This window comes from Eleutherodactylus coqui, chromosome 10 (assembly GCF_035609145.1).
Source record: "Eleutherodactylus coqui strain aEleCoq1 chromosome 10, aEleCoq1.hap1, whole genome shotgun sequence".
Lineage (NCBI taxonomy): Eukaryota > Metazoa > Chordata > Amphibia > Anura > Eleutherodactylidae > Eleutherodactylus > Eleutherodactylus coqui.
The window spans coordinates 18474974-18488843 of NC_089846.1; the positions used below are offsets into that span (position 1 = coordinate 18474974).

A 13870-nucleotide genomic window follows, 5' to 3' on the forward strand; every position below is an offset into this window, starting at 1 on the left:
CTAAGGACAAGTTCAAACCCCAGCAGATCATTGCAACTCAAATTCATTCCTTACATGTGAATGGAGTTATTACTGCAGCATGTACATGGATTTCCTTAAGGCCGGGCTCACATGTGACCAAGTTTCTCTTGCTGGGAACAATTATATTTTGCGCTACTGGCTCAAGGCCCTTTTACACACAATGATTATCGCTCTAAATTCGCTCCAAAGCCATCTTTTGAGCGAAAGCGTTGCGTGTAAATGTGCCCATCTTTCACTCTTCTGCCGAACGATGATTTTGTGTTCGGCATAAAACCCATTGTTCGGCAGAAGAGCTGATAGCACGTACTTCACGCTGTGTTCTCAGCAGGGAGCGCTGATAACATTGTCTCAGCTGTCAGCCCCGCGGCAGAACAAAGGCAATGTATTCAGAAAACAGATCAGCCGCTGTTCTTTGAATATAGCTCCCGGCGGCTCACACGCATTAATAAGCTATTAATTGGCATTAGTACCAATTAGTAGTTTATGCAAAACGATCAGTCAAAAGCCATCTTTTAAGCGATCACCTTTGTGTGTAAATGGGCCTTAATACGGTACCAAACTTTTTTCATTTCTTATGCAGTTACGCTCACATCGAGTGTCAGAATTGCGGAGTCCTTGAGCACAAAATAGAACGCGGCATGTTCCATTTTGCAGCATATATACACGAGATAGAGCCCATTGTTCTCTATTGTCATGTATATACACAATTACATTCCGTAATTAACAGGGCATTACCAAGATCACCTTTTACACATACCGTATGTTCTTCCGATCAGTGGGAGTTTGTAGCTTCCAGACCCAAAACAATCTGACGTCTGGCTAGATTTTATGTAATTCACATTTTAGCAGAACCCTTTTGAGCCATTTTCTAATACCCTATTAGGGAACTCAAAGTTAATGGGGGGAGTATGAAGGGGTCTTCCCAAGATCACGCCGTTTTTGCCGACACTGATGTGCCAAAGGTCCTGGGATAGCAGTGAGTAAATTGGTTATGAAACGGTGTTACCGTAGGTGATGCTCGGGAGCGCCCCCACCTGTATGAGGTGTGAGGTGTTCTCTTAGGAGGTTGAACACCGGTCACATGCTCATGGGAGGGCGACGTGAATTATCAGACTTGGATCGATGCATGATAGTGGGCACCAGATGGATGGGGCGTTCTGAAGGTGTGTGGGCATTCCTCGATCCACAATGCCATGTCTACCGGGAATATGTCAAAGCAGGCATTACCACCCATAGTGGGCAGCGCAGTCTGCGGGTGCTTAGTGATCGCAACTGGTGGCATCTGGTCTGAATTGTTTGTCTATTTGCACAGATAATTCTGACAGAAATCACTATATTCAGTGCAGGAGACCCCACACACGCATGTATCCCGCAGGTCAGCGGAGGAGACCCCACACACGCATGTATCCCGCAGGTCAGCGGAGGAGACCCCACACACGCATGTATCCCGCAGGTCAGCGGAGGAGACCCCACACACGCATGTATCCCGCAGGTCAGCGGAGGAGACCCCACACACGCATGGATCCCGCAGGTCAGCGGAGGAGACCCCACACACGCATGCATCCCGCAGGTCAGCGGAGGAGACCCCACACACGTATGCATCCCGCAGGTCAGCGGAGGAGACCCCACACACGTATGCATCCCGCAGGTCAGCGGAGGAGACCCCACACACGTATGCATCCCGCAGGTCAGCGGAGGAGACCCCACACACGTATGCATCCCGCAGGTCAGCGGAGGAGACCCCACACACGTATGCATCCCGCAGGTCAGCGGAGGAGACCCCACACACGTATGCATCCCGCAGGTCAGCGGAGGAGACCCCACACACGTATGCATCCCGCAGGTCAGCGGAGGAGACCCCACACACGTATGCATCCCGCAGGTCAGCGGAGGAGACCCCACACACGTATGCATCCCACAGGTCAGCGGAGGAGACCACACACACGTATGCATCCCGCAGGTCAGCGGAGGAGACCCCACACACGTATGCATCCCGCAGGTCAGCGGAGGAGACCCCACACACGTATGCATCCCGCAGGTCAGCGGAGGAGACCCCACACACGTATGCATCCCGCAGGTCAGCGGAGGAGACCCCACACACGTATGCATCCCGCAGGTCAGCGGAGGAGACCCCACACACGTATGCATCCCGCAGGTCAGCGGAGGAGACCCCACACACGTATGTATCCCGCAGGTCAGCGGAGGAGACCCCACACACGTATGTATCCCGCAGATCGGCACAGGAGACCCCACACACGTATGTATCCCGCAGATCGGTGCAACGTTCTTTACCTTCCATGGGATTTGGGGGCAGAAGACCCACCAGATGCCTCTATTACCACCACAACACCTGGCACAGGGCCTTATCTGAGCTCGTGTGGTTGTAACCGGACCCTAGCAGATTGGTAACATGCGGCGTGGTCTGATAAGTCATGGAACCAGCGGCTAATGGTAGGGTTTGTGCGGCGCAGACCCCCTGAAGCCACAGACCCCAGCTGACAAGGCACTGTGTGTATTGTATATTCTCATGGCATGGGCTGTATCCACTGGTCCTTCTTAACATTGATTGATGCCCGTTATGCTTCCCTCCTCGGTGACCATTTGCAGCCTTTCATGGACTTCATGTCCACAATGATGGGATATTCCAGTACTGGGCCAAGTTGTCCATGCTTAGTTGGAGGAGCATTTTGGAAAGTTCCTACGAATGGTACGACCTGCACATTCACTCGACATGAGCGTTTATCGGATATGGTGGAGAGGTGCATTCACGCCTACAAATACCCCGCAGCTGTGGGTAACTATCCAGACGGCTCAACATCCCTCCAGGCGTCTTCCTTCCACTGGATGCTACGTTGAGTTGTTGCACTTCACTCGGATAGAGGGTGTCCTACACAATATCAGTTCCTGTCCCATGACTTTTGGCACATCAGTGTTTATATATTAGGAATCCAAAATCATGTCACGTTCAACTGAGTTTTGACAGCGCACCTTATGTAATTATGCAAAGTCCCTTCTTACCCAATTAGATATGCAGGACGATCATGCGTGTCACATGCATGTGACTATTATGCGTGTTGACAAATCACAGACTCCTCTGCACTGACATACCCGAATAAAGTCCACGCAGGGAGTGGTGGTTTTGGGTTACATTTCCTCTGACATCATCTCACGTGGAGGTAACCGTTTGTACAAGTAATCCATGCATTTACTTACAAGAAGAACAAAGGAAGCTTTATGTAAAGTAAGACAAACTAGAGTGCTACTACACCGCTCGTTAACAGGGGAGGTGGGCATTAGAAAGACCCTCTGCAGATGCCATCTAGGGGTAAGTACTGCTGGAGCCCAGTGAGGACCCCACTCTACGATGTCCATATGCCCCAACAAGACCCCTGACCTCTAATCATAGCCAAGACCCCTGCGGGGAAACCGCTAATTCTGCTGCTTTCCTGTTAACACTCAGGCTCCGGCGCTCAAATCTCATTCCACCCCCTGCTGATTCAGGGTCTGCACACAGCACCGACCTGCTGTAGCCCATTGTGAGGGTTCTGGCGTTTATACCAGGTCACAGCTGGAAACGACGGATACATAACACCTCGAGGACGTCAGGCTTGTATAGACTGCACATACCACCCCGTGGAAGGCCGCCGCCGCCACCGTCCCGTTGCCACACGGGCGTTAAAATTTAATTATAGGAACAGCAATTCTAAACGCATCAAGCACAAAAGCGACCAACCGCTGGATGAAATTATTACCTCCCTCGTCTCGTACACAATAAGTGTAAGAAAAGCCGTGAAATCAGCTTCCTCCACGCATAAGAAAACAAAGACATTGCTTATTCTACGGATTTAACTCTTCCGGAGACGCTCAGGGAAACGGATATTCTGCGACGACCGCGAAGACGTTAAATTAATTACAGCCCTGACTAAAGTTAATCGCAGTAACAACGGTCAGGAGCGTCTGTGGTCACAAAGATCAACACCCAGCGCAATAAAACAGGAACGTGCAGCAAGTCACTTACACCCAGGGAGGCGCTGCTTATGTGGGGTCTCGAATAGAAATAGGTTATATATTACACACACGGCAAGATTTCCCGCTGAATTTCCATTGGTCCCGCTGCCACAAGATTGCACTGGTTTATGCAATCCTATACAGACAGCCGTGATTTGACTGCGTGAAAACTCAGTAAACAAATGGTGGCGTGTCCTATTTCTGTGCGAGCCTCGCAAAGGCCCACACAGAAACGTCACTGGTGACGTGGCATCTCTGCAGCGGGTCACTGCAGGGGCATGGGTACGTATCCCGCTGCGAGAATTCTAGCAGTGGGATCCAATCCGGCCGTCTGCAGGAGCCCTAATTGTGGGGGGAAAAAAAACTATTCGGCCCCTATAGGAAGTTGTAGTTTTGCTGCAAACCCCGGCATGCAGTTCCATCTCAGGCAGATATGCAGAGGATGTGGGTTGTGGTGATTAGATGGACGGTCTTGTCACCTGAGGCCCTATAAGTGGTTCCCCCTTGGCATATAAGAGGCTCTCGGAGGCTCCTTGTGTGTAGGGACCTCTTCTTCAGCTTGTAGAGCTTGTTGACCACTAGACGCCTCTACGACGCTGAGAAGAGATGTTACCAGAGTCTGAGAGGGGCGCATTATTGGGATGTGAGAAGCTGGATGGTTGTATCGATGAATTGTCCCCCACCGGCCATTCTGTCCAGACTGTTAGGAGGTGTTGGGACCAGTGGATGGGGGCACACAAGGTGACCGGGCTCAGGACGCCCCCTACAGACCACCAGTAGAGAGGAGCGTCTGACCAGACTGTTAGGAGGTGTTGGGACCAGTGGATGTGTGAGGGCACACAAGGTGACCGGGCTCAGGACGCCCCCTACAGACCACCAGTAGAGAGGAGCGTCTGACCAGACTGTTAGGAGGTGTTGGGACCAGTGGATAGGGGCACACAAGGTGACCGGGCTCAGAGCGCCAGTAGATTGGAGCGTCTGACCAGACTGTTAGGGGGTGTTGGGACCAGTGGATGTGTGAGGGCACACAAGGTGACCGGGCTCAGGATGCCCCCCTACAGACCACCAGTAGAGAGGAGCGTCTGACCAGACTGTTAGGAGGTGTTGGGACCAGTGGATGTGTGAGGGCACACAAGGTGACCAGGCTTAGGATACCCCCTACAGACCACCAGTAGAGAGGACCATCTGACCAGACTGTTAGGGGGTGTTGGGACCAGTGGATGTGTGAGGACACACAAGGTGACCGGGCTCAGGACGCCCCCTACAGACCACCAGTAGAGAGAAGCGTCTGATCATCCAACAAGCAGGAGCAGCAACAACTGTTTCTTTGTTCGCCATCCAGAGACAGGGGCGCCATCGTTACACCCCTGTATTGAGATAGTAGCACACAAGCAGCACTCACTTATTGCTCCACAAAGGCAGGATCCAGTTGTGCAAAGCCTTAGAACGGAACCTGCACCACGGTTCCACAATCAACGGAAAGAATATAATGTAGAGGCAGCACTTAGATGCAATAAAAAGTATAGAAAACGTCATTCCTCCGTCATAAAAATTGGCTGCAACGTTTCGACCAGTCTACTCCCGGTCTTAAATCGTGTCTAGAGACCTCGGGGTGAGCGCCTCAATCCTGCCTAGAGCCTCCATGCCCGCCCGTATCACATCTTGTATCCAAGCTAGAGGTGGTACAACAGGGTACTAAAGCCTCCATGCCCGCCCGTATCACATCGTGTATTCAACCTAGAGGCGGTACAGAAGGGTACTAGAGCCTCCATGCCCACCCGTATCACATCTTGTATCCAAGCTAGAGTCGGTACAAGAGGGTACTAGAGCCTCCAAGCCCATATCACATCTTGTATCCAAGCTAGAGGCAGTACAACAGGGTACTACAGGCTCCATGCCTGCCCGTATCACATCTTGTATCCAAGCTAGAGGTGGCACAACAGGATACTAGAGCCTCCATGCCAGCCTGAATCACATCTTGTATCCGAGCTTGAGGTGGTACAACAGGGTACTAGAGCCTCCATACCTACCCATATCCCATCTTGCATCCAAGCAAAAGGTGGTGCAACAGGGTACTAGGGCCTCCATGCCCCCCATATCGCATCCAAAGTAGAGGAGGTACAACAGTGTATCCGCATGCATATTTAGCCCCGTCAATGGGCAAAATCCATGTGCAAAATTTCCTACGTCTTTCCACAGAAAGAATGTGTGTCACTCCTTGTGAATCATGCGAAAACACACCAGAATTCTGCAATGGGATCCTGCCCACGGACAAGGCTAAACCCACGTGTGAAACCTTAGCAAAAACCACAGCAAAACGGCCGCTGCCTTCACAGATAGATTGTGTCAAGAGTTCTGCTGCGGCATCCAGCGTGAACCGAGCGTAGCAGCGCACCGAAAACACTAATCCCTGCCGCCGTTTGCTATTGAAGCCCCCATTGGCGCAGATTATATAATTTGAACATAGTACGAATGAGGCCCGAGGGCGCTTTTACACGGGGCGACTGTTGAGCGCTTAAGGCCTTATAACTGTTCCAAAGGAGCGATAATCATGTCCTAACTGTAGGCGAAGCGCGCTGGGGTTTAACAGCTAGTCATTATAGATGAACTACTGCCTGCTCGCTCAGGCTGATCGGCGTTTGATTCTTATGCCTACAGAAACCGGACAAACGATAAGCGGATGAATTCTGGTTCGGCGTTCAGTCGGCGGCCGTGTTTACACTGAACAGTTATTGTTCACTTTCACACAAGCCAGTGATAAACTGAACGCTAACCTTTCCGTGTAAGGCCCAATGCCCACCGCGGGATCTGGAGCAAGCGTTCGCCTCCGAATCCCGCAGCAAATACTACCCATAGGACATGCAGTGGAAAACGCTTTTTCCTGCCCACGAGCAGAAATCAACTGCTATTTTCCGTCACAGGGGAAAAAAATGGGGGGGGGGGGGGGGGGGGATAAATAAATTAAAAAACAAAAACGCAGCATCTCCTATTCTAGTGCGGGCCTTGCAGTCAACGGAAGTCGTCCGTCTGTCCCACGGTTAGTAACAGCGGATCCGCGTCATCGCCAGCGCGACTCTCTGCACTGTACATGTACGGCGGCACGCCAGCCGGAACATCCGCAGAGCAGAAAGGCGGCAAGCTGACAGGTGGGGGGGGGCAATGCTGGGGCACAGGGTCCGACCCGGCCGTGTGCATTCAGCTTAAAAGGGCCATAAGGTGATCTAACATCCACATCATGGATTTTTTAGAAGACTTCTGGCACAGTAGCGTACGCGGGGCCGTGAGCAGTCCGTGTTACACAAGTCCAGGACTCCAATGGTCCACGTGACAAACTCATGACAGGTCCTATTTCTGTCCGTTGAACGAGTGAGATATATCAATGTGCATCGTCCGGGTAAATCATGTCCGTGCGCTGTCCAACGCAAGTTACGCCCAAGTTTCCCTGGCGCACCTCGTACTTATGGATGGCATGCGCCTAGCTTAATCCACAGCAGAAATATGAGACGGAGCCTTGAATTTCTGCCACGTTTGCTACTGAAGATGTCACGGACCGCACGCGACTTTTCCAACGCGTATTCTGTACGGAATTTGCATCAAGAGTTGACTTGTCAATGTATCTTTTTTTGCGATGCGGATTTTAAATCCGCATGTGGGAAAATCCACGCCGTACAAACTACGGCGCAGATTCCCGTTACACCCAAAGGAATGCTAAAATGACGCGGCTTTTGATGCAGTTTTCAAGTACAAAAAAAAAAGCATGCCTCGCCGACTGCTGGAAGATGTAGCGTTTACTGCATTAAAGGATCTCTGCGCACTCATATCGGATGTTTCTGACAAACACTTGATTCTAAGAAGCGGAATCATAAATTACGTAACTCAAGATAAAGGCTGGATGGCGGCACACGGGGTCATGGTAACTACATGTGCCCGCACCGTAATATGGCACTGAATGGAACATGGCACCTGTGGGGTACAGCAGCCTGCTATAGGTGCTGAATTACAGCTCTGCAGATATTGGGGATTGTATGGCGCCATAATGTGTGCGTCTATACAACGCCAAAGGCTCGTAGTGAAACACACTCGGGTCCCTTTAAGAAAAAAGTTTTGACCCCCAGTTATGTAGTTGGGAGTCAATTATACCCTTTCTTAATGAAACAATCCGTTGGCGACACTTTCTTCCACCCTGCCAAAAGCGCATTTTGACGGAACGATTACTCAAAAGAGCGAAAGTGAATGATAATCGTTCGATCTGCACGAGAGCGAACGCGCTAATGGCGACGTCACTCGCCCATTTAAATGTTAACCAGCTCGTCTACAAGACCCCCAACATAGGAGCTCTGCGGTCAGCCGGCCTCGCCTGCAGCTGCTGCGCCTCACCCTACACCCCCCCCTTAAATTCCTCAACCTGACCACAACAGGTCGAGGAGACCGAAACCCTCTCCAGGGTGCTGGCAGCGAGCGCTCCGTCCCCGCAGGGAGCACGATTACACAAGCAGCCAGTTATAAACAGGCGGGTCACCTGGAATACGACGCTCATCGCATAGTCAACCTGTGAGGTCATGGAAATAATCATTGGCGTTGCGCAGGTTCTTGGCACGCCATATATACGAGATAACATACTGATCGCCGGAGCAGGGTTGGATGTAGAGAACTGGCTGACAACAGGGAACAGTAGATTGCACGGTGACAAGGTAGATGTTGCTTTAAATAGTCAATCTGCAGGTGAGGCGTCCAACAAACTGCGGGCGCACGGTAAGCCGATTGGTCGCCATGGGAAACGGCTCGCACTTGAAGAGAGATAGGATTTCTTATTGCCACCATCACAGCGCCCACACAGGATGCCACCCAGGGTTCCTTGGCATCAGAATGGCAAATATGTCCAGTCATGTAATAATACGTCTCCTTCTCCCGTAACTGGAGTATAACTATATGCAAACTAGGTCGTAAACGCCATAAACGCTTTTACGACACAAATTCCTTTAGGGCTCCATCACACTGGCGATCGCGATTTTAAGTTTGGGGGGGGGGGGGGGGGGGGGGGTAATCGCAGCAAAATAGCTTGCGTTTTTCCCACGCAATTTTTTTTTTAGCATAAGACACAATGGAACTTTCTAATGTTAAAAATGCGTCACATGAAAATCGCAAGTTCGTGCGTCGCGATAAAAAAGAGAGGTTCCACAGGGAAACACGGGAGATTTAAAAAAAAAAATCTCACTCTCGCATCGCGCAATTTTTATCTCAAGTGTGAATGTCCCCTTAGGCGGGGGCAATACGGCAACTTTGGTCACACGACATGGACACGAAAAGTCGCGCGACTGTCATACCGCTCAATCACGCGGGCGTAAACAGAGACGGAAGCTGCGCCTCTGCCCTGCGGATCCGGCCGTCTTTGCGTTTCTTCGGCGTGTGTATTAGGGCTCATTCACACGGGCGTATTGTCACCACATACTACGGCAGAATCCCGGCCATGCGCAGTGCCTATCGCAGCCCATACGCCCTCTCTGCCAGCGGAGTGTATAGGCTGCGCATTACGCTGCGTTGTACACATACGCTCGTGTGAATGAGCCCCTTCTGTATTTTTTACACGCATGCAAATCAAAAAAAAAAAAAAAGCAGGTCCCACTGATTTCGGATTTTACGAGTATTTCTGTGATCCCACTGACTAATGGGCTATTTCCATCTGTAATACGGACCAAAATAGGACAAGCTGCGCATTTTTTCATGCGCATATTTACGCAGGTCCTGTATTACTCACGTAATAAAAGTGCAAATACGCTCGTGTGAACGAACCCTTAGAACTGCGACTTCACTGCAACCCCCCCCCCCCCCCACTCCCCGATAAAACAGCCAAATCGCAGGCGAGTCGCAATCGCATGCAGCTTACATTGTAGTCTATGGCGGCAAAGCCGTGAAGGACCTGCGATCAGATATCTAACAGCTTTGGACTCCAGGTCACGTCACCGGCGCTCCAGATTGGCCCATGACTCCAGCGACAGTGTCACAGTGCCACGTTGCCATCTTGTTGTTGCCCAATCAATGTCACAGAGTAGCCCCAGACGTATGTTACGATTCCCATACGGGAAACTGGCGCCAAATGGCAGCCAATCAGCAAAGTGAAAGCCTGCGCTCTGCGCGGTCCACACATTTATCAGTCTCCAGCAGCGCTCTTAGTGCTCGCTCACAGCGGCGTTTCCATTCAGAACGATGCGGATTTCCGTTAAAATACAGGACGAAATACGCTGCAGTTAGCGCCAGACGGATGGAAACTGAATGGAACCCATTATAATCAATGGCGTTTGCTCGATGGCGGTCAATTATAAAACAGATTCATTAGGCCACAACGTAGCAGAAAAATGGAACCCCTTAGCGCCAATTTGAACGAGCCCGTATACACTCCAAAACGTAATAAAAAGGGACGTAAAGTGCTTAAGAAAAACAATATGGAGCGCAGGTGTCACTACAGGTATATACATATATACAGCGCCACACGTATAGGAACTGTTACTACAGGGGTGGGGGGCCACGGAATAGCAGCCCGACACCACACCATGTTATGAAAGCGGTGTAAAAGAAAAATCTGTCTTTGTTGCCCCTAGCAACCAATCACGGCGCAGCTTTCATTTTACCTCAGCAGTATAAGGAATAAAAGCTGCGCTGTGATTGGTTGCTATGGGCAACCAAGACAGATTCCCTTTCCCACAGCTTTCCTCAGAGTGTGGTGTGTTTCCGTGGCCCACCCTGTACCTGGGTACAATAGCGGGCACCTCCTTACCTGCGCACACAGAGGGGTGGTGCAATAGTAAAACATTACACAGCAGTCATGTGACATTTAACCATTGCAAGCCCGGTGTGACTCTAGCAGCACTCACTGACTAGTAAGGTTGTCACACGGACATTTTTCTCTCCGACCGATGGTCCAAGATAGAAGAACCACAGAAAGTCCTATTTTTGGGCGATTCCTGCTTAACAGTCACCCATTTTTTCTTATGGAAGCCTCTGTAAATACGCCCTAAAGGCTCGCACACTCACATAAACGTACGTCGCCCGCGTATTATGTGCATATCTGTCACACATGTAATATACGGTGCATTCATTTATTTATTTTTTACGTGTATGGAAAAAAAAAAACCCAAAACACAGCATCTCCTATTTTGGCGCATAATACGGACTAATATAGGCTATGGAGATGCAAATACGCATCTGCACGCGTGTATGCTGTGTAATGTGTATCTTACGCACGTGAAAAATACACGCACAATACACGGGGCCCAAACGTCCATGAGATTTAACCCTAAGGTCACGCATTTACAGGCATAAGCGCATTTTGGCCGCACAAATACGCCACTGAGATGCGCTTTCGCCTGTGTATTTCCCCTGCTGCCCGTTTATTTGGCGCATATCTTTACCGTGTGTTTGCACGCACTAAAAAAAAAACCCCAAATCACATTGATTTTGTGCGTATATGTGCAGCAAATATACCGGTTTTCAGCGTATGTCGTGCGCATTTTTACAAACCCATTGATTCCAATTGGTTCTTGTAGTGCGTATAAAATAGAACATGCTGCGCAATTTGAGAGCATGTGAAAAATACGTAAATCGCCAATTACGCAGCCATAGGAAGGACTCGCTGATAGGACACGCAGCGGTTTTTCGCCCACGCGTTTAAATACATAAAAAAACGTATGCTAATTTTTTCGTGCGAGGGCCGTCCGCAACACAATCGGACAGAACCTGCGTGAGAAAAACGCCCGTGTGAATAGGGCCTAAATTCCAGCCCCCCCTGCTAAGGAGGGGGAGGGGGCCGGTAGCGTTCACACACCTGTTTGAGCCCAGAATACGGGGAAGAAGGTTGTGATGTGAAGGGGCCGCCGCTGCCAAGGGAGCCATTATCAGGAATGCTGGAGGTGGGGACCCGGATCCACCAGAGGCCTTAATCTGGATTACCAGGAGGGGAGGGGAGGACAGGGCAAGGCCTGGCAGGAAGAGCGGGCAGCGGGCAATAGAGGTGGGGGCTAATGTAGGAGACCCCCAGCCTGCTCCGCTGTAGAGCAGCACAGTGTTTACGGGGGTCTTATTTACATTACCCAAGGGGGAAGCAGAAGGATAAATGACCTTTCCTGGGCATTGCCTGGCACTGCCAAGATCCTGCTCGCTGCATTCTTTCCGGGCACGATGGAACTACAAGTCCCAGGCATCTAAATGTGTTGGGATTTGTAGTTCTACAACATGTGAAAAGTAAAACCGCAGAGAGCTTACATTCAGGGAGGGGGAGAGTATAGTAACCATACTGTGCCCACCTACGTATGGCTTCACCCACGAAGAGCGTCTACATTAACCCTTCTCTTCCCCGTCCCTAGGGTAAAAAAACCAAAACCTATGCCCAGGATAATGGCATCAGTCCTGGCACGAGGAACATGGCGTTGCCCCATATATCAGGCACAAGAGTGGCATGCGTGGGTGCGCATGTGGGCTCGCTTTTATAGGCGTTTACCCAGGTGGAGACCCTGGTGAGACTTGGTATAAGTCAGTCCAACAGCACTGGCATGGTATAAACCTGGGTCAAGCTGTGGGCAAGGGTGGGCTCACTTGTTAGGGGTTAACCCAGGGCACTTGGTGCCAAAACAGTAGCACTGGCATGTACTTGGATCAAGAGGTGGGCAAAGGTGGCACAGATGGGGACTCACTTTTATAGGTGATTACCCAGGGAGAAAAGCTGGGGTACATGTGCCAGTCCAGCTGCACTGGCATGGTATATATATGGCTCAAGCTATGGGCAAGGGTGGCACCCATGTGCGCTGACATAAACAGGGGATCACCCAGGGACAAGTATGTACGATCTGAGTGCATGAGATATGGAAAGTGCCAGGGATGGGCACAGGGGTGCCAATGTGTACTCACTTTTATAGGCGAGGGCCGCGGTGGTCCTGATGGTGACAGTCCCGCATAGGGACTCCCCAGGGCTGTAGATCACCCGGCTATCCCTCAGGCTGATCTCAAAGAGCTGCACCTTCCCCATGGCCGAACACTGACTGCAGCTCCCGAGCCCCAGCCCTCAGCCACACTGCCTGCTGACGTCACGGCCCCGCCCACCGCAGTCACATCCACGCCCCCTGCTGGTGAGCTCAGCTGTCAGCAGGGCTGATGGAGCTGTCAGGACTGCTGCTGCTCTCTGTGTCCAGGCTGCACACATCATCATGTCCTGATATTTCTCATCACAGTTTTTTCACATTATCTCAGTGTCCCTGAGACAATATATCAATATGAACGACCCCTCGCATGTCTCGCCTGCACACGGTCATTTACCATACGTCACGCGGACCGGTCAACGTCTCGTTAATCAATCAGACTCAATAACATTTATTGATTACTTAAAGCTGCTATTCAATCATTTTTGGTGCTGCAAAACATGCAGTAGATCCATTTTCGGGGGCGCTGCGGTTACCCGGTGGAGGGGCAGCATGAAGCGATGGGGCCCACCACTACCTATAATTTATACGGTTTACCAAACTGACAAACAAGTAATTGGCGCAGGTTTGAGATGTCAGAGCATAATCATTAAAACCTGAAATATTGCAAAAGTGGTGCTCAATAAATAGTGATGCATCAAAGACATGTTCGCAGTCTTCTTCCGTGGCAGAGGATGGAGGAGTTCATAAATTTGGAGCACATTTCTATTGGACACCCTCAGTCTGAGAATGGTTTTATTGAAAAGTTAAAAAAATATCAAATTCGTGAATACTGCCCAAAATCCCCCAAAGGTTCTGATTTCGGACAGCTTCACAAAGACGTAGTCGCACGAGTATTTGCGCGGGCAGTACGCAGAGAATAGAATGCATTGATT

General features: G+C 50.6%; 1 protein-coding gene across 1 annotated transcript in view; it reads right to left on the minus strand.

Moving 5' to 3' along the window:
* ARRDC1 (arrestin domain containing 1) overlaps window positions 1-13070 on the minus strand; it is a 44368-nt gene extending 31298 nt beyond the window's left edge. Inside the window, exon 1 of the mRNA XM_066580433.1 lies at window positions 12928-13070. Coding sequence (XP_066436530.1) covers window positions 12928-13045 — 118 coding nt within the window. The 5' untranslated portion in view covers window positions 13046-13070. The remainder of the gene's footprint in view (window positions 1-12927) is intronic.
* Window positions 13071-13870: the final 800 nt, after the last annotated feature.